General features: G+C 38.4%; 1 protein-coding gene across 15 annotated transcripts in view; it reads right to left on the bottom strand.

The window, feature by feature from the left end:
* The window catches only part of nbeaa (neurobeachin a), an 894,135-nt gene that overhangs the window by 568,131 nt on the left and 304,636 nt on the right, over nucleotides 1-21,368 (bottom strand). For all 15 annotated transcript variants that reach the window (XM_039745777.1, XM_039745778.1, XM_039745781.1 and 12 more), the window contains exons 12-14: nucleotides 12,195-12,347; nucleotides 9,908-10,076; nucleotides 2,351-2,430 (exon numbers count right to left, since the gene is read on the bottom strand). In XM_039745777.1, coding sequence (XP_039601711.1) covers nucleotides 2,351-2,430; nucleotides 9,908-10,076; nucleotides 12,195-12,347 — 402 coding nt within the window. The remainder of the gene's footprint in view (nucleotides 1-2,350; nucleotides 2,431-9,907; nucleotides 10,077-12,194; nucleotides 12,348-21,368) is intronic.

The following is a 21,368-nucleotide window of genomic DNA, read 5'->3' as shown; positions in this document are numbered from 1 at the left end:
CTACCTCAAAATTAGAAACTTTGTTAAACAAAACCTGCCCAATTTTCCTCACCTCCCACCACCCTTTATTCTGGAAAATATATTGGTCAGTCTTGAAGACAGCATTTCTGCAAAATTTAGAAACTTTTTAAAGTCCCTCTCTTTCAAACATCCCAGAGTACAGTGGGAAAATGATCTCTTAACATTTCAAAAAAGGAGAAGAAGGTAGCAATGCACAGAATTCACTCGAGTTACATATGCACAAAGCATACAATTATTCAACTTAAAATTATATATCAAGCACATCTATCTCATTTAAAATTTTCCATAATGTTTCCAGGGCAAGATCCAACCTGTGAACGCTGCAATCAAGTTCCAGCCTCACTGGGTCACATGTTTTGGACGTGCACCACATTAACATAATTTAGGAGCAAAATCTTTAAATGCCTTTCAGACGGCCTTGGAGTCACAATCCCTCCTAACCCACTAGCAGCTGTGTTTGGTGTTCTTCCAGATGGGCTTAAAGTAGAGAAGGACAAACAAACTGTCATTGGCTTTACTTTACTATTGGCACATAGACTTACCTTAATCAACTGGAAGAATCCTAATTCACCTCTTTTATGTCAATGGATAACTGATGTTATATATTAATTGAAATCGGAAAAAATCAGATTCTCACTTAGAGGATCTGTACAAAACCTCTTCAGAACCTGGCAGGATCTAATCAATAACATTTTAGAATAAGCATTTAAATTGAAGAAGTGGATTCTCTTCCCTTTTAATTCTATTTTTTTATTTATTTAAATTAATTAATTAATAGATTTCTCCTACTATTAAAGTTTTTCTCTGTTACCCTAGCTCTCTCTCATGAGTGGGGTTGATTTGTTTCCAGCCTAGTTTTGTAAAACTTGACTCGCTTGCATGGAATGTTATTTGATTTTAATAAATTCAATAAAAAAAAAAAATGTTATAGAATAGCTCAAGTAACTTGGTTTCTAGGGAGCAACGCCTATAGGCTCTCATGTCCAATTTTTTCTTTTTGGAGTGCCTTACCTCTTACTTTCCCTGGTGTAATCTTAGATCATCAAACACTAATTGTTTAGGTGGCCTTTGGCTGCTGTTCCACAAAAAAACTTTACCAATAGTAAATCACCAGGATAGTACCGACTTGTTTAATTTGGCTTTTTTCATTGCTTATTTTATTTCCACTTTTAATAGAGTATATGTTTATTGAAATGTCATATACTTGCAATCATTATCAATCTCTATTTTTCCTCTGTTTCTTTTTCCAGTTGTCTTTGGTGTCGTTTTGTGCTACCAGCACCTGATCAAAGTACTGTGAGCCACTTGTGATGTTGGAATGAATGTTGATGCTCCAACTGTCGAAATGACCCACTGCATTTAATCTTCTGGGATAATGTGCAAAAAGAATAGGAACAACTTAAGAACACTTAATGTTAATTAGAATGCCCATAAAACTTAAAATAAATCCATAATTAAGGACTCTACTTTATTTATTACTTTATATATGTGTTATGCATGTGCATATTGATTTATTCTTATTTTTTTCCTGTGTTTGGTATTTTGTTTATTCATTTTTATACTTATTTATTTCAAATGTGCTTTTTTTTTATTTTTCTTTGACATCTTATAAAGCACTTTGGGTTATATACTTTTTGAAAAAATGTTCTACAGAAATAAATGTTGCTGCTGTTGTTGACTTTTTGTTAAGTGTGTCAAAAAGCCACAAGTATATAACACCAACAATAAGAATGAAAATGTCTGTCTTCATTAGGGGATGATTAAATAGAGCAACTGTCAGAGCGGAAAGTAAACATTAATCCCCATATTGCATTGACATTAAAATGATGTCAAAAATGTAAAAAGAAGCATTATGAATAAGCCTGAAACATATAGCACTATATTATATTATATTATATTATATTATATTATATTATATTATATTATATTATATTATATTATATGTATGTAGCACTGAAGCTTTAGCTGATCTTTTTAAATTCTAAGATTAGAAAATGCAAGTGAACTTAGAAGAGATTTTTCAGTTTAAGTAATACATTTTACCAAAACCAAAAAACCTTATTGTCATGTTTTAGTACATTTTATGAGATTACACATTCTGGAAAGTATACATTTATTTAGCTAATCACATATATCATCTGCTGTTGTCTATAGCTAACAATACATTTACATTTTGGTAAAGTCAGCTAAGTGAGTAATTAAAGTTAAACGATGACATTAAACTGAAACAATATCATCTGTGGTTTCCTCTCATTGGCAAAACAAATTAAGAAGAAAGACTGTCATTAGAATAATGGTTAGATGTAAAATAAAATATTATTGACTTTACCTTCAATATAAGCTGTTTTAGAAACAGCAGCATGAAAGCTCGAAGAGAAATGATTTCCTTCTGTGATGGACGTGGACCATCTGAAGAAAAAACAAATTATTATGACCCAAAGAAAAATGTTACATATGCACAGACACAATATGATTATTATTCAAAATTAGCTTTGTCGGTCTTAATAATTTCATCCACATATCACCTGGGAAAAATGTTTCTACAGCCTGTGAAACAAGTTGCAACTAATTTTCCTTTTCTACAATATTCACATATCAATAACAAATTTATAACTTCAAGTTTGGTTGGTTGGCTAATAGTTAAGCTGTTCCAGTATTTCGTCTAGATACTTTTAAACTTTTAAGGTTTCCACTGCAGGTCCATTAATCAAGAATGTGCTCCAGATTACCATAACTATTTGTAAAGTATGAAGAATTCTTCCTTTTCTTTATTCTTCAATGCACGTCCACCTAATTCAGTTCGATATGAAGATTACTAATATATCCATGGATATATCCATTTTTTCTAACCCACTTTTCCAACAGTGACTTGGAGCAAGTTCTAGAAGTATTAGGCATAAGATAAGAAACATATAAGATGCCAATTTTGAATAAAAGGAATGACATTTATTACTTGAATTTTAAAAGTCTATGCATTCAAAAGCTTTGGACCAGCACCAATAAATGCTTGTTCAGCCATTAAGCAAAACCAAGTGAGAAGCTACAAAGGTAAACAGTTGTTAGATCATAAACACATGTAAAAATAAGTAGATGGGTCTAATTCCAAAACGTAACTCTTAAACACAACAGAGCTGTTGCAGCATATTAGTAAAGTTTTCCAAGGGGTTGGTATGGGTAAAAAGTTTTGCAGATGAATTCTACCTACACTGTAGTCTCCTAACTCCATAGGATCAACACTAAACAGAACAGCAATAGTCCAAGTGGGTTGCTTACTGCAGCATACTTAAGAGTTCTTAAACTGATTTTTTAGGAAACACATACTGGGGGCATTCCTGATACCTAAAAGTTAGCAAGCATTAACATATTACTGGCCAATTAGTTTAACCATATCTATATTAATTAAACCAGTTCATCATCGTTATCATCACCGGCTCACTTACAAAATCCCATTAGTTACTGCAGGTTCTTGACGCCTTCCAGCGTTTCTCGTGGCTTTCTTATTGATCACCCTGTCACTTTTTGTCTTATAGCATCTATTCTTTCCTTAACTGCAATCTCTATCTTAGTACAGTAAAACCTCATTTTCATCTCTTGATTCACCATCAGTCTCTGTAACTGTCGGGGTCAAAGAAAAAAAAAATTGAGCACGCCAGCGCTTACCTACTTACTGTACTATGACTGCCTTGTGGTATGCTACAAGCTGCGCACATTGGAACAACTCTCCGTTGTGCTACTGTGTAGTGTTCTTCCTCAGCACCTCTCGTCATTCCGCATTTTAAAATCAGTTATGTACCCTCAGTGTTACTAGTGTTCCTTAGTTCTTTTCTTTTGTTATAATTAATCTACTGTACATTGTTATGGCCGATAATCGTAAGCTGGTGGTCTTGAAATTGTCATAAAAAACTGAAACTATTATGAAACGGTGAAAGTGCTTCAAGAATTGCTTCAATTTACAAAGTAGGAAGAACAACAGTAAATGTTATAAAATATGATGGTGACAAAATTGAAAAACGTGTCAAAAATGGAAACCAGTAATGATATTTTGTATTAATGTTAATGTTCTTCTGTACTATAATTTTCATTATTAAATTCTGTTATTGTAGATTATGTTTTGCTAATATATTGTGATGTGCAGGCAGCTTGTGATGAGCTATGGGGGAGCCGAAAGGGTGGAATTCTGTGTAAGTGATCAGACTCGGTGAATGGCTTCTGTACTGTAACACCCAGACTCACCTCTTAGGAGATGAGTGACAGGAGAAGTTAGGAAAAAAAGAAAGGTGCGGCAGAAGAAAGTTTTGAGTATGGAGTCAGGAGAATACGATATAGAGAAAGACAGAATGTAAGTGGCAGGAGATAAAATGATTGGTAGGGAAAGTTTTCTTTTATTGTTTTGGAGGTATGCTCCGTAACTCAGATAACAGCGTATAAGATAGGGCACCATTTGCTGCGGAACAAAGATTCCAAGTAAACTGTACAAAACTCCAGTACCCTAGAGTTGTATATGCTGGTTGTTACAATATTAAATGAATGAATTAATTATTTTAATACTGTATTATAGTTTGTTAATATAATAATGCTTTGTAAATAAATACGACTATTCATTAAACCAATTTACTGCATATCATTTTTAAGGTAGCTGTTCTGTTATCCATCTTTTCGCTTATCCAGACAAAATTACACCCACCTCAGTATTTACACCACTTCTCAAATGCCAGAAAAATGTGTACCTGCCACTGTAGTCAATAAGCATTCTTGCATCCTTATCTGTGCACCTCATCTCACACTGGCTGCACACATCTTGTTTTCTTACATTCAGCACTTTCCACCACTTTACTTGATTTTTCCAAAGCAATTTATTCTCATAGCATGTTCTCCATGCTTAAAGGACACAACAGAAACTGAATCGCAGAAAATGCTCAATAAACATAAACTAGTCCTGAACTATTAGACACCAAAAAAATAAATTCGTAAATTTGTGACACAGAAAGTTCTGGACTAGACCAAGTAAGCATTAACCAGAAATAAATACTACAAGATAATAAACAAATACAGTTTGTGATCCTGAACAGAGGAGGTGAACTGAGAGAAGGCATACGAATTGGTTATTATGGGGCGCAACATGATTGCCAGTATCAGTGGACCAGATTGGGCTGACAGGACTTTAGTTTGGTGCATAGCCATTTTAAGCCTTTCAGGCGAGCAAAAGAATTTTGTATTCAGTCTTATGACACTGAAGGAGTGAGTAAGGACTGAAATGAACAGACATTGCTTGCTGTATGTTGCAAGTATCAGTGAGAACACTTGCAGCAGTGATTTGAACCAGCTGTAGTGCACGCAATAGGTTAGAAAGGGTATTGTTAATAGACTTACAAAATTCAATGCAGAATGCGCCGAAAATATGGACAGCATCTTATCCGAAAGAGATAGAAAGATGCAGACACAGAAATACGTTATGGAGATGAAAATAGGAAGCATATGTAATGATGTGTATGTGAACTGTGTAACAAAAGAAGGAATTGATAACAACATGACAATTTCTTGCAGAAGGCATGATAATAATACTGCCTTGAGTGAATTAAAAGGACTTAATTTTCTTAAGCTTCAACTTACAGCCAATTACTACAATATCTTCTTTTGTTTTAGTTTAATTTTTTTCAAGGCAAGTTTCACCCAGGTGATTTCTTATTAACATCCATTTTTACCATTGAAATGGTTATGAAAACCATCATCATCATCATCATCATCATCAAAATGACAATCCAGGCCAGAGATGCAAGTAAAATGGCCAATTGAAACAATGTACACTGACAGTCAAGGTCAGTGCCTTAAGATCCTCTTTGTGTGACTGGTCCATTTTCTGCCAGTTACATAGTACTTAAACCGAATGAGGTACCCAGGAGTCTCCATTCTAGAAAGATTTAAAGTATTAAAATCTACATTAGGTTCTAATAAAATGAATATACTGACTTGCCCATAGTCTGCTACCATAAATACAGTAAATCTGTACTTACTTGGGCATAATAAACAACCAACTATCCAAAGCATAAAGTTTAGATCTGGAAGATTGTGCTTAATTTGCTGGTGTTTTAGACTAAAGAATGTAAGGAATCTGACTATAAAAGAACATTTTATATTCTTTACCTCGATTTTTTCAAACCTTTTAAAGAGGTACCTGTGAGAGGCTTGTTCATAAAAGAGCCAGGTAGTGAGCCAGCATACCATTGTATAAAAAGGCGCAGAAAAGCACAAAAACCAACACATTATTGTATAAGAAATGCTTAAAGTTATCTGACATTAAAGGTAAGGCTCCGCGGAGTTCAGTGCTGGGGCAGCTATTTATTGCATTTTATAAAAGTTGTCTAGATAAAGGTTTAACCAATATCAAATCATACCATACCATCCTCATAGCCAATTAATTCAATTCAGGGTTGTGAGGCCCAGAATCTACCTTAGCAGCATCAGACACAGGAGAGGAATCAGCCGTATACAGGATGCTTGTCTTTTTCTGGTTCCAAGGTGTACCTAATAACCTACTAACATTTGCAAAGTAACACAAATCTGAATGAATTAGCCAATACTCTACAGTCAGTAAAATATTTACATATGATACTGACACAATTTACATTTAGGCAAAAGTATTATATAAGTGTAACATTCTACGTACAGGAAGTAAAGCTGAAAAGGGCTAATAATGTACTATACTATATGCTATGCTAAGTGGTGTACAAGTCAAGAGAGGTTATCCCTAAACTGTATAACACACCAGGAACGCCACATCTGGAATATTATTCTGTATAGTTCTGATCTCCACATTACAAGATGGTGTGACAGCAGTGAAGGAAGTCTAGGGATGAGCTACTAACTGTCGGACTCTGGGTGAAAACAGCTGTTAGGAAAGATGGAAGGAGCTGAGTAGGACATGAAATGGCAGAAGCATTAACATTATAGAACAATTATAAGCTATTATATTTAAATGAATTCATCAAAACAGAATTTAGGGGCAGAGGCTTGGAAACAGTAGAGGCAAGGCATGTAAACCCATGGGCCCCCACAAGGACTTTCTTTTACATAGGAAATCATTGCTGCAACAAATCTGCAGCAACCCATTGAAGCATAGCATCAACACACTGCAACTACACAATCTAATACCTTTGTTGTGAAAGCATTTGTGATGAATGTTACTTTTTTAGCAATGTTAAACGTAATCATAGCTGATGTCATAAATTCTGAACAGCAAAAACTTGACTGACTTAGTTTATTTATAGTAGAGTGTTGTACCGTGTTAGCCATAGATTGATACAGTAGAAAGTAGGGTGAAATGACACCTTTTATTGGCTAATTAAATAGATTACAAATGCAAGCTTTTGAGGCAGCTAAGGCCCCTTCATCAGACAAGGTGTAACAAAGAAACTGAAAACTACTCTCGCTTATATTGGGACAGCAAGGTGATTTTTTTTCTTTCATCTTAACAACCTTTTTGTTCAAATGCTAGCAAAATTAATAAACCTTAGATGAATTAACCCTGAAAGAAGAGAACAGTGAACTAATGTAGAGATAAGATAACCATCACTAGAGAAAGTCCTGTAAGGTTTTTTCTGAAGAGCATTGTCTGTAAGATAGGCCTCAGATGGAGTCAGCTGGTCAAACAGTCTGTTAGTCCACATATCTGGTCATACAACTCTTGCCTCTATTCAGACCATTTTGTAGAGTATTGAATTGAAGCATAAGTTTGTATTCCTATTCTCTGCGCTCCTGTTGGGTCTTGAAATTACCCATAAGCAAAGTAACCCTCAGATTCTTTATGCTGTGGCCATTACTGTTAAAGTGTGCTGCCACCAGAAGATCAACACTGTTCTGGTTGATATGAAATCAATGTGAATTCATTCGCTGGCGCAGTGTCTGACCAGTTTCCCCTACATACAGTCCAGTGTTGGGGCACCTTATGCACATGATTAGGTAGACCACATTAGGAGATTTGCATGTGAATGAACCCTTTATTTTATGCTCCTGCTGGCAATGTGGTATAACTACCTGATCTGTTGTGTATAGGGTGGTCCAGATCTAATTATGCAATTTTCATTACGCTATAACTTATTAAGTTTATTACATAGAAAATCACCTGAAAAATTCCAGACCATCGAGAAATGTGCAAAATGACGACATGAAGAATCGTCTTCGCACCGAACTGGAATCGTCCCCACATAAAACAAAGTCATCCAGACGATCTCGATCTGCATAATTAGATATGTGCACAGGTGCCTCACCTGTTCTGTAGGCAGGGAGATGTGCCACTTGCTGCTGTGCCACACATAGATTCGGACAATCAGTTGTTTGAGGTTTGGTGGTTGTCTGTATGCAAGGAGGAGAGGTTCTGGGAATATATCCTTCAGTTTATTGTCTTCCTGTACCATGGGCTGAAGCTCTTTTATAATTTTGTGAAGTGTTTCCAGATGTGGATGATAAGTTACAACTAGTTAGAACAACTTTTTCTGCCCCCCCTGGCCATTGGACCTTACTCTTATTCTATGTTAATTAATGTTGAGTTCTTTTGTTTTCTTATTGTGTCTTTTATTTTTCTATTCTTTATTATGTAAAGCACTTTGAGCTACTGTTTGTATGAAAATGAGCTATATAAATAAAAGTTGTTGTAGTGGGACCCTGTTCTTGGTTTCTGCACCTTTGTATTTCAGAAGGTTTTCTCTGGGTATAGCCTTAGCTCTGCTGATTTGTAGGTTAGTTTGTTTAGACAATTTAGCCATTTCTGATTTGGCTTCAGTCAGTCTTTCCAGGCCCCACTGTAGTGTGTGACCAAATATCAGCAGAACCAGTTCAGCTACATGGTGAGTGAGTAAAAGTGAGGCAGGGTCCAAGATGTCAAAATTGAGTTCTTGGCCAGTCTGGACTCTTCCTATTACTGTTACCTCTGGGAAAGTGAGGTTTTTCATCTTTAATGTTGTTTAAATCGTACTTGACATCTGCCATGCACCAGGAGACACTTTCAGCCAGGCTCTAATTTGAATAGAGCCAAGTTTGAAGGTGTTTGCCCCTGGAGGACATACTGGCTGCATTTACTGTAGCCAAAGCCTCATACAGTGATTCTAAAAGTTACAATAACCTCTACAAGCAATTTGCTGAACAACCAGAAATTAGTGTACATATAATTGTGCATGAAAGTGAAAATGATGTTTGCCAAGAAACTTCCCTCCCAATAAGGTACATATAAGTTGTGGAGACAGCCAGGCAAAAGAGAAGTTGTCCAGAATCCTCTTTTAAAGAGGGAGTTGTGTCTGACAGCAGAAAAGGGCTATGGAAAGAAACATTTTGAGCTTAATTGCTTAACTGAAACAGACTGGTAGAAAATTTGTCAGCATCCTCTTTTTGACTTACCTTAAAAAGGAACATTAAATGACTGACTGATAAATATAAGTCAAAAATATTTTTAGCATCTTTCCAACAGAGGCCAAAAAGATGCACTATCATGAAAATCCATTACTTCTCAATACTAAAAGATCAAAATCTTTACAGCTGCCATGAAAAGTGTAAATTTAGTCTTTCAATCTACTGTTAATTATAACTGTCCTTATAAGTTGTGACATTAATTACATACAAGCAGCCAGTCTGCACAAATAAAGGTCTTCCTCATATGATAAGTTTAGACTCAACCTTACAAAGCCTATGGACAAAGCATAATCCAAATGACAGGCTCTCAAAGATAACAAATGCTTTCTGGCTTTACCAATCAGATAACTCCATGTTTGACAAACATCTCATTGCAATTTTCTGCAATGAACACTCCATATTTAATTATTATATCAGCTACTTTTGGCTCTGACTCTGTGTAATTCATCAGCAAGATAGTAAAGGGTTAAAATTTTCACAAACTCACCTAAACCTTTAGGCGTTATGCCACTGCTATCAAGAGGATTCATTGCCCAGTAGTAATATTTCAGAGTATGCATCAACTGTAGTACAGTGCCAACCCTACGGATGGTACTGTAAATGGTGGCAGTACCAATAAATTCAGCAGAAAGATAAGTATACAGTGACAACTGGACCTGAAGACGAGAGGATACAAGAAAGATTTATAGAAAAAAAATGATACAGAAGAAAAAGTGAAACTGGTTACATTTTTATTTGAATACATTTTATCCATTCCTCTATTTTGCAAAAGCACCTTTCCAATATATGGATTCATGAATCTTGGCAGCGTTATGTACAAAAACAGACATTATCATTGGAAGGGACATTAACACAGCAAATAACATGCATATACACAAATTCACCCTTCATAAAAGGTTTGGATCATTAATTAAACTAAGAAGCTCATCTTTTGGATGTGATAGGAAACTGGACATGGAAATAATGAATGAGTCCTGTTCCTCATTTTAGCAATAAATGAACCAACTGATTCAATTTTCTAAATATGCTAAATATTTTTACATCTATGTAACAGCAGATAGTCTTTGTTATTTACCCAATTTGTTTTGTGGTGAAATAATTAGGCTTGATCCCAGTTCTCCTTCAGGTGCATTGCACAGTATATACTCAAGATGGCAGTGTTGTTCTGTTTAAAACTAAACACATTGGCTAACTGAAACAAAATGCAATTTGTACATAGAAAGAGTAGCCAGTACTGTGATAAAGTAAAGTGGGTCATTAGAATAAACAAGAATGATGAAATATGACAGTACTGTAGTGCAGTGTTTTAGATTTGTGGATCTACTGTCTTTGCAAGTTGGTACATTTTTGTACAGGTTCCTTTCAAATCCTCAACATATAGCTGAGTCTAAACTGAATCAATGTGCATGAATCATTCCACAACCAAAGAAAATATATGGTGAAATGGATAGAATAATTCATTATTTATGGAAATAAATTCAAATAAGACAATTAAACACAGAACATTTTGCTTTCTTTGTAATTTTTACTTAACCTGTCCTGAATGTGTAGCATTGTGGATAATGTTTTAACTGTAAAACTGTAATAAGTTAAAACAACAATTTATTTTATTTTAAATTTAAAATGACAACATTTCATTCCATATAAGAAAGAAAGAAAGAAAGAAAGAAAGAAAGTCTGTGATTATTTCAAATTCAGTTTCATATACTGTAGAGTGAATTGCAACCTAGAAGTGTTAGGCCCATTGTTTCAGTTCCAGTAAAGTCTAGAAATTCAAAGTGATATAAAAAAAGAACCATATAACAAAAAAAGAAATATCATGAAATGCATAGGTGTAGACATATATATTGTGGCGGATGGCCAGGACCCTTGCCCGGCCAGGATGCCTCCATGTTGGAAGGACCGGGGGAGCCAGACTAATCAAAGAATGTTACCTCCCCACAAGTGTTAGATGGCAGCCCCCTGCAGGGCTTCATGGGAGTTGGAGTTTGGTGCAGTCCTGTTGGGATCTGTGGGCACTCAGGCACACCTGGAGGTGCTGCCAGAACTAAGTCATCAAGTACTTGGGGCACTTCCAAGTGCTTTATTAAAGTAGCCGGCTGCAGTCACTCCAGGAGCCAGAGTTAGGAGACGAAACTTGACCAGAGGAGTAAAGGAGAGAAAAAAGAGAGAAAGAAAATGGAAGGGAGAAGAAGAAAAGACTGTGGGACTGTGTTATTCTTGTGTGGAATGGGGAAGGCGTTGCCCACTGGGGAAAAGAATCTAAAAATGTCCTGTGCGCTCTGGAGTTGTGACTCTGTGTTTGTCTGTGCTGGGTTGGGGCGGTGGTGCCCATCTGTAGAGGTCCACTATGTATATATATAGTGAGGTTTCTGAACTCTTTTAGGACCCAAATGGGACGACACCTCTGTGGAGGACTGTTTGTCCATTGCCGAAGCAACCACAGAGCACTGCGGAAACAACTACGACTAATCATGATTGCGCTATATGCGCCTATTGCCAGTGGGTGATGCAAGGGACATTATAAATGCAGGGAACAGTATAACTTGGCCATGGACCTGGCACTGACTATGCCCGTTTGCTATGTACAGTATGTGTATAGGAGAGTGGTGCTCCTGCTGCAATAAATAACCCTGCTGTTCCTGTTTTAAGTTGAATAAAGCTGGTTTTGTTAAAGTAATGAAACTAAGCCTCATGTTTTAGGCTGCAAAACAATGACGTACACATCACAATATATATAAAACACAAACATATTTAGGTAATTTTCAGTTCACCTTTGCAGGGGTATGAATCCAGATAGCAGCATTAAACAGAATATGGTCACATAGTTGCTTCAGGAGTGGTGCACCATGTGTCAGGCCATCTAGATACTTTGCAAATGACAGGAACTGCTCCAGAACTGCACGGGTTATGTGCACTCTTGATGACTAAAAATAAACACAAAACAGTAACTTCATACAAATTCACATTTTTTCACATTATTGCAAAAACAGTTCAAACTAGCAAATGAAAATATTCAGAATAAATTAGTTGTCAGACTCTGGATGGTTATGCAAATCTAGTAGGTTTGTCAATTCAGCTATGTATGCACTTATCAAGAAATATGAATGTTCATTATTTCACTCATTCATTCATTCATTCATTCATTTTCTAACTTTACTTATTCTAAAGCAAGGATGTGGGAACTTGAAAGTACTCTTCATCATAGTATACTTAATCAACTGAATTCTTTACTATAATCTAACAAAATAAAATGAATGCTTATTTATTTTACACAAAATGTCCTATACTTGGTAAATGAAGACAACATAAGTGAATAATTGTTATAAATATGTAATAAAACACAAGATAAAAAGTACGAATAATCTGAATAGTGTAGTAGGATGTTGTGCTGGGTTAGCCATTATAAATATAGTGAGAAGTCAAGTAAAATTGCCCCTTTTATTGGCTAACTAAAAAAAGATTACAATATGCAAGCTTTCAAGGTAACTCAGGCCCCTCCTTCAGGCAAGATGTAGGAAACTATGAAAATCAATAATATTCACTGTGGTCTGTGTATTTAATAATCATTGGACTCACACAAATAGCCTGCTTATGAAATATGTTTATTGGGCATTATTTTCACTATACTTTCATATACAATTTCTACATATTTTATTTCTACTTATTATTATTACTATGTTACATTGCTTGCTACTCCTTTTAATTTGCATTCTTTTTGTTTTCATTTGTGTGTTGTGATAGTCACTGAAAAAGAATTTCTTGAGCTCTGACAAAGTTCTTTATATTTAAAGATTTAGAGGGGCGGGTGAAGCTTCAATTTAGACATCAATTGCTTGTTTGAGCCAAAGCAACATTATCTTAAAAAGTTAGTAAAATGCTACCACACAACAATATGAGAACATATCATTGCCAAACCCCTCCAACAGAAGTTATTAAAAGTCAACCTGTTACCACCAGGATAGTGAGGAGCTTGAAGGCTGAAATGACTAAATGACTGCTTCCAAATAACAGACTGGGAAATGAAGTACAAGTCACATGGGGAAGATACTGAGAGACTCAGCCACTACCTCAGAGACTATATAAACTTCTGTATGGCACCCTCAAAGACAGTGCATAGCTTTACAAACAGCAAGCCCCAGATTTCTAAAGAGTTAAAAAGTCTTCTTAATAAGAAAAGGAGAGAATTCAAATCTACCAACAAAGAGGCTCTGAAGGACACCCAGTGAGTGCTGAAGATAAAGCTTAGTGAAGACTAAGTAGAAAACAAACTCACTCAGAATAACATGAAAGATGTCTGGAATGGACTTGGAGCAATTACTGGACTCAAGCAATGCAGGGCTCAAGTACCAGAAGAGGATGTGGAAAAAGTTAATGCTCTGAACCATTTCATCCATCCATTGTCCAACCCGTTGAATCCGAACACAGGGTCGCGGGGGACTGCTGGAGCCGATCCCAGCCAACATATGGCGCAAGGCAGGAACCAATCCTGGGCAGGGCGCCAACCCACCGCAGGACACACACACACCCACACACCAAGCACACACTAGGGTCAATTAAGAATTGCCAATCCACCTAACCTGCATGTCTTTGGATTGTGGGAGGAAACCCACGCAGACACGGGGAGAACGTGCAAACTCCACGCAGGGAGGACCCGGGAAACGAACCCGGGTCTCCTTACTGTGAGGCAGCAGCGCTACCACTGTGTTACCGTGCGGCCCCTCTGAACCATTTTACTTTATATAGATTTACTCACCCATTGCCTCCTTCTTCAAATAACCCGTTCCTCATGCCATCCGTACTATATCATCAACTCCTGTCATGTCAACAAAATGCCTAATAGTGTTGATCAGTGAATTTTGACAAAGCGTTAATTCACAACAAATTTTCTGTGTTTGCATTCACCCTTGTTCATCGAATTATTTGCTGATAATTCAGCCGGTTTAGGAGAATCTTTTATTTTTGTAATATCAGTGAACCATAATGCTTTGCGAGGCCAGTGTGATGTCCCCCGGAACTGTAACATCCAACACTGATGGGTCTGCCCCCGTGTATATAATGCTGATCATTTGCATTACAGACTCTGTGGGACGAGTCATCTGTGCTTGTAGCTAAATGTGCAGGTCAATTCCACATCAACAGAAGAGAAGGAGGTGCGTACCCTATGAATGCATAATAATTAGCCATGTGGCATGGCAAGAGTAAAAACAAACCTTGTAGGAGTCTGAGCCCCCATAAACAGAGGAGACTCTATGAAATAATAATGAAAGATTTATTACTGTTTACAAGATGTTTCTATTTTTCATTTTATCAGCAAATGACAGTTTAGACAGCCTTCAGCGTGACTTCAAAAAGTAGAGCCAACAGTTTCAATCATTACACGCCACTTTGAATTTTCTGCCTTTAAAAGACCTACATATTTTTTCTTACTTTTGACTATGATTTTGGCATTTCCGATTTTTTTTTCCGTGAAATATATGACTGCATGTCTCTGACTGTGTTTTTTCTTGTTTAATTTCACTGAGGCATGGTGTTGCAGGGGTTGGCACCACTGCCACACACCTCAGGTCAACTTTTTGGCCACAATAATCAGTCCAGTATAGTTGGCAGACATTTCCCCAGCACCATTAAAATCCAGTCAAATCTACTTCAGTTAGTCCTCACACATTGACTTTAATGCAGTTCATCAAGTTTGGCAAATATCGCAAACATTTCCGTGATTTTGTGAACTCATGGCGAAGCAAACACTGCAGAGTTTGCTCATCACTGGTGAGTTCGCTTCTGACCATCAGCTTGAGCTGTCTATAACTGAAGACCAAGAAAAGGAACTGAGTAAGGGGATTGAGCAAGCTACACACAGGAAAAGCTGTGGGGCCAGATGGAGTCAATCCTTGAGTTCTTAAGGCATGTGCTGAAAAACATTGTGGTATCCTCTGTATCCTGTTCAGTCTGGCCCAAAGACTCCTGAAAGTGTCACTGCTGTAGAAAAAACCCTGCATTGTTCCTGTTCCAAAGGAGGCCAGCAGCTCCTCACCTAAAGACAACAGGCTACTGGCACTTATGCAACACATCAAGAAACTCTCTGAGATGCTGGTCCTGGATTATATGAGTCCTCTTGTGGTAGACCACCTGGAACCACTGCAGGTTGCTTATCAGACAAAGACTGCAGTAGAGGATCGAATTATCTATTTGCTCCACAAGGCTTATTCTCTCCTAGACAAAGCTGCAAGCACTGCAAGGATTATGTTTTTCCGATTTCTAGTGGCTGTGGCCGATTACAACAGAAATAAAAATCATATTTAGATACTTTTAAGAGATAAGGAATTACAGTAACTTTTGTAATTTTCCATTGCTAAAGTATTCCACAGCTTATTTAGACTTGTGAGACTTTGTGAGACTCGCAGGCTTGTACTGTTAATGATTTTACTGAAAATAACGGTATTGAGGGTTTGAAAATAATTGAAAATGGTTTTTGTAGTCATATAATTGGTTTGTTATTGTCTCTTGGTGAATGCAAAATCTGGCACTCACACTTAATAAAAATCACAATATAATTGAATTTATAGTGCACAGTTTGTGAGGCTGTGGGTCGGTCCTATTGATTGACTTGGGAGCAGGAGTGGCCATTATGCTATGGAGGTGCTCTCGCCGGGTGGAGCCAATGGCAGCAGTGCAAGTGCAGAGTGCCTGCTCTGGGTGGAGCAAGGATCAGCAGTTGTTCGGGTGGAGCAAGGCTCGGTGGTTGCCTGTGGATGCCGTGAGATTGGTGGTGGGTACACAGGCCAGATGAAATGGGTGCCTGAACCGATTGGTCGAGGTCTCTCTGGGCTGCAAGATCCAAAATGGATAAGCCGAGCATGCGTTAATTTTAAAGGAAGGTACCAAAAGGTTTCAATTTAACAAAAATTGTCTTCTGCATTTCTGAGGCGTGCTTATGACAACAAACGTAAACTGGAATTAATCTGTTATACCTTCATTGTTATCACTTTTTAATTTAATGTTGTTCTTTATCAGTATATTGTTCTTTATCAGTATGCTGCTGCTGGATTATATGAATTTCCCCTTGTGATTAATAAAGTATCTATCCATCTATCTATCTATCTATTAATATATTTTATCAGATATTTTTGATATTATTTTCTTGATGTGAGGATATATTTCTTGCTCGCTTGTCTGCTGGCAGCAGCAGTCATGGCAGAAGTTATGACAACCCAACATTGAAATCCTCCACCTCCAATCCATTTCATTCTGTGTTGTTACTTTAAATAGCGTACAGAGCTAGACTTATGTGAATTTGGAGCTGCCAAAGTGGCTTGTGTGAGTGTGGTATAGGTGCCAGCTACCTTGTGACCTTGCCCTGTATAAGTGAATTAGGAAGATGGATGGCTGCCTCTAATTTCTATTCGTTTTTTGTCACTTGATTACAAATCAAGTACACATGCATTATCATTCTAGCGACATCAGGCAATCTTTGCGACATAAAGAAAAAATAGTGAAAGAATACAAGTGATCTCAAGTGAGCCTTTTACAGTTATTGTTTTCTAGTTGTCTGCAAGAACAGAGACATCAATTTAGATCTGGGAACCAACATTAAATAATGCCAATAACAGAGCTTGACAATGACTTTGAGGTGAATCCATGCCCCTAATGGCACAGGTGGCAGCGAGGACTTTTTCCTTGGATCTAAACCAGAGCCTTGGAGGAAAACAAATGGGGTATCTGGCAAAGTGCAGCACACAGCCAGTCTCCTTTTTTAAAATGGTCAAATCTCACAAAAATCATTTGCTTATTGCTTTTTTACCTTCTCACAATAACATGGATACTCTGTTTGGAAATATGTGTGTAATTTTAATTGTCAGTAATATTTTTCGCTTGAAAAATGATTGTATTCAGTAAGTTTTAAGGATTTTCTTTATAATGGGATTCAAGTACCCTAAGTTCATCCCTCAGATGAGGCTTGTGGGGCTCATCGGCCTGCCCGCGAGGGCCGGTCTTCTCCAGGATATCGGCATTCCTGGTTCCTGGCTGCCCTGTAAAACAGAATAAACAGGTCTGGGGCGTTGCCCGTGTCCCTCGGGACAAGCCCGCCAGACATCAGTACGGCCCCTCTGCATGCGGAAGCAGGCAGGGAACATAGGAGGGCTTGTGACGTTCCGCCCTCTGCAGTGCAGCCCTCCTTGGCTCCAAGCCGTCAGGCATACACTGCTCTATGCGGGGTTTCCGGTTTCCTCTTCCGTTCCCCTTTTCCTTTGGGTCGCACTGGCGGTCTGAGTCCCCTATGAGAAAGGAGGGACCCGCACCGCCTCGTCCCTTTGGACTGCCGCAAGACTGTAATATATCACAGCAGCCTCGTGTGGTGGGCGGGTCCGCCTGACAGGCAGTACTAAGCAACACTGCTGCCGTCGCGTCCGCCCCTTTCTCTCTGCGGTGCGGCTTCACTGGCCACCCGCCGTCCACGGCCATTCATACCGAGCTTCTTCTCCAGCCCCTCCTTCGCCTCCGACAGGACCTGAAAAACTTGTATTGTGAAGAAATAGCCGCTGGCTCAAGCCGACTAACCCGCGGCGGAAAAACATTGAACCCGCGGCGGACTAGCGTGGCGGCGTCTGCCAGTTGGCCTCTGTGTCCGCCCGGCTTTTTCTTCCCCATGACAAAAGCGCCTGCAGCAGCTCCTCGGCGGCTTCATACCTGGCTTGCGGCTCCTGCGCGTGTCGCGCTTCAGTGCGCTGTGCTGTGCAAAGCTTATAAGCAAGAGTCGCAGGTTCCGACCCAAATGGACGGGCGGGATCCTGCCGGCTATTTATAGCGCCCGACCCGGCATAGAATAGGCAGAGGCACGTGTTCACACTCACAAATATTTATTTTTCTTCAGCTGTGTGACACAAACACAAAGAAGTCAAACACAAACCCACACTTTCCTGCTCCACCACTCCTCCCAGGCAACCTGTGATTCTGGCCTCGACTGGGAGGCAGGCCCTATGCCCCACCGGATGATCCAGGTGCTCCTTCTTAATTTACTGCTGGATATGTCTCCCAACCGGGCTACTCCAGTCCCATGGAGAGGGGAGATTGAGGAGGAATCCAGTGCCAGGAGAAAGCGCCCGGGAGGTAAAAGTCCAATGGCTCCCCGGGGCGATCAGAGGGATCACAGTGGTTATAGGAGAGCAGTGTTCAAGCTGTTCCATGCACTATATTGGAAAAGGCTTTCCTTGTTGCATATTTTAAGCCATTTCATCCACTTCTTGGAAACACTACTTCCAGATCAGAATCACTGGGTGCAAATGCTTATTTTGGCAGAAAATAACCCTAAAAGAGAAGCTGATCCATTATTTGGCCTAAATCCCTATTTTCTCACAGCATTTCAAAGTTTCCCTTCAATAAAAAATAACAAACAAACACATAATCCCCAGAGGAAACGCACACAAACATGGAATCAAGTGCAAACATCTGTAAGGACTGAAGTTTGTAAGCTAAGATCAATGTGCCATATAGATCGTTGGGTTTAGGGATAAAAATATATTCTGGAGTTTATGCTCATGGAGTCTATGTGCATTTTTTTTTGCTCTTTAATTTGACATTTTAACAGATCTTAGCTAAGCCTTTTTATTTGTGACCCAGGACAACAATGAACAATGTCAAAATATTTTTTTTGGGATATATTGTCGAATAAAATTGTAAATATTAATTTTCTCTTTGATTACATTACTTTGTAAATGGCAAAGATTCCCATTTATGAGTTAAATACTGTTCTGTGTGACTTTAAAATGGACAAGCATATTAAATGTATAAATGAGTGAGTAGGCGTATTTCATCCAAGATTTCTTCCTTACAGCTGATGCTGCTTGATTTAGATTCTTCTTCAATTAGTCATTAAATTGTAAAAAAGGATAAAAAAAGAGGGAAACAAATAAAGTGCTAAAAAACATTTTCCAGCTCTAAAGTGAAAAAAACTATGCAAACAGCCTCCTTGCATATACTGTAGAGTTTGGCTATGGTTTACTTCATGTAATAATTTATTTTGTGTCTTGCCATCATGTTTGGATTATGTCAACATTGTGTACCAAAGTGCTATTGTGGTCAATACACAATGTAACTCAAAAATGACAGTTTTTTAAGATCAAAAGGTGATACGATCACTTTTATCTCAAAGTGGTTAAAAGCTCTAGGATATTAGTTTGTTCTGATTTTACTGAATCCACATTTTGTGTGCACAGTGCACTAGGTGTTTGCTAGACACCACAAGGCTGTCCTTTCCGCAGGTACTCTTTCATTTTCAAATACATACGGAGTCATTTTAGTATATGTGGAATTTTGTTGCATCTTTCCTCAATGGCGGGCAGAGTGGTGTCTCTGAGTGGCTAGGGATTTGCACTGGCATTTGGAAGGTTGTCAGTTCGAATCCCGTAAATGCCAAAAGTGACTCTACTTCGTTGGGCCCTTGAGCAAGACCCTTAACCTGCAATTACTCCATCCTGGGTAGGACATTAACCTGCAACCAGCCCTGCATGTAGACCCTCCAACCTCCAAGAAAAAAAACCTGGGGGTTGGTGGCAGAATTGGCACTCCAGCCACCATAAAAAACCTCACACAGTTCCATTCCATCTGAACTAGTGTGGTGCTGAGGTGTCACCCATTGCATGGCTGCACTCGGGTCCTAATCTGGGATCCTGAGTTGGTTTGTCATGTGGTGGGTGCGGCAAAGAGCTATATCAGCGCCTGCTCCTAAACTCTCTCTCTCAATGCCATTTTGAAGGAAGTTTTAGTTACAATTGTTAAACACTGATGATCAAAAGCGCATGACGTCACCAATGCAACAGTATAAAGGTCAGCACAGAAAACACCCTAGTTTTTCAAGTTTACAGATATATCAAAACTTCACCTGTGACAATAAGATATTTAGTGTTTCTAGTTTCTCATCTTTTCTTCTGATATTTTTACTACAATTTAGTTTTGCCTTTTTAATGTTGATTAAAACTATTCATTTTTCACTATGAATTTTGACACGTTTATTTGACCATGTCCTTTACTGTCTCCTGCAATTCGTCCAAATTATATTAATTTTATTTTTTATAAATTACTGTGGAGGGTGGCATGGTGGCGCAGTGGTAGCGCTGCTGCCTCGCAGTTAGGGGACCCGGGTTCGTTTCCCGGGTCCTCCCTGCGTGGAGTTTGCATGTTCTCCCCGTGTCTGCAAGGGTTTCCTCCCACAGACCAAAGACATGCTGGTTAGGTGAATTGCCCATTCTAAATTGGCCCTGGTGTGTGCTTGGTGTGTGGGTGTGTTTGTGTGTGTCCTGCAGTGGGTTGGCACTCTGCCCTGGATTGGTTCCTGCCTTGTGCCCTGTGTTGGCTGGGATTGGCTCCAGCAGACCCCCGTGATCCTGTATTCGGATTCAGCGGGTTAGAAAATGGATGGATAGAAATTACTGTGGTTATTTTTAAACTGATACCAGACTTTTCATGCATTTTTGCCAGCTTTGACTGGGAAACAAGCAAATGGCAAACCTAGAACACTGCACTGCTAATAGGGCTAGCCCCTCAACCAGAAGGAGACTTAAAAGAACATTTTACATATTACAGAAAGCAGCATTTTTTTTTGAATAAGAAATTATATTTAGCCTATAATGAATGATCAGAACAAACAGCTTAAGAAGACAATGCTGAGGGTTGTTATAAACATTTTAATAATAATTTTAATAACTGACTGACAGAGTAGTGGCTCTGAGGCTAGGGATCTATACCAGCAATTGGTAATAAGCAGAACAACTCAGGAGGTTGGTGGCAGGATTGGCCACAGTAAAAATCCTCGCACTGTTCCATTCCATACAAACAAGCGTGGTGCTGAGGTGTCACCCATTGCACGGTTGTGCTCAGGTCCTAATTTGGGATCCTGAGGTGGTTTGCTGTGCGGTGAGTGCAGCAACAACAACATTCATTTGTATAGCACA

The sequence above is a fragment of the Polypterus senegalus genome, chromosome 2 (assembly GCF_016835505.1).
Source record: "Polypterus senegalus isolate Bchr_013 chromosome 2, ASM1683550v1, whole genome shotgun sequence".
NCBI lineage: Eukaryota > Metazoa > Chordata > Cladistia > Polypteriformes > Polypteridae > Polypterus > Polypterus senegalus.
This window is presented reverse-complemented; position numbering and strand designations above follow the sequence as displayed.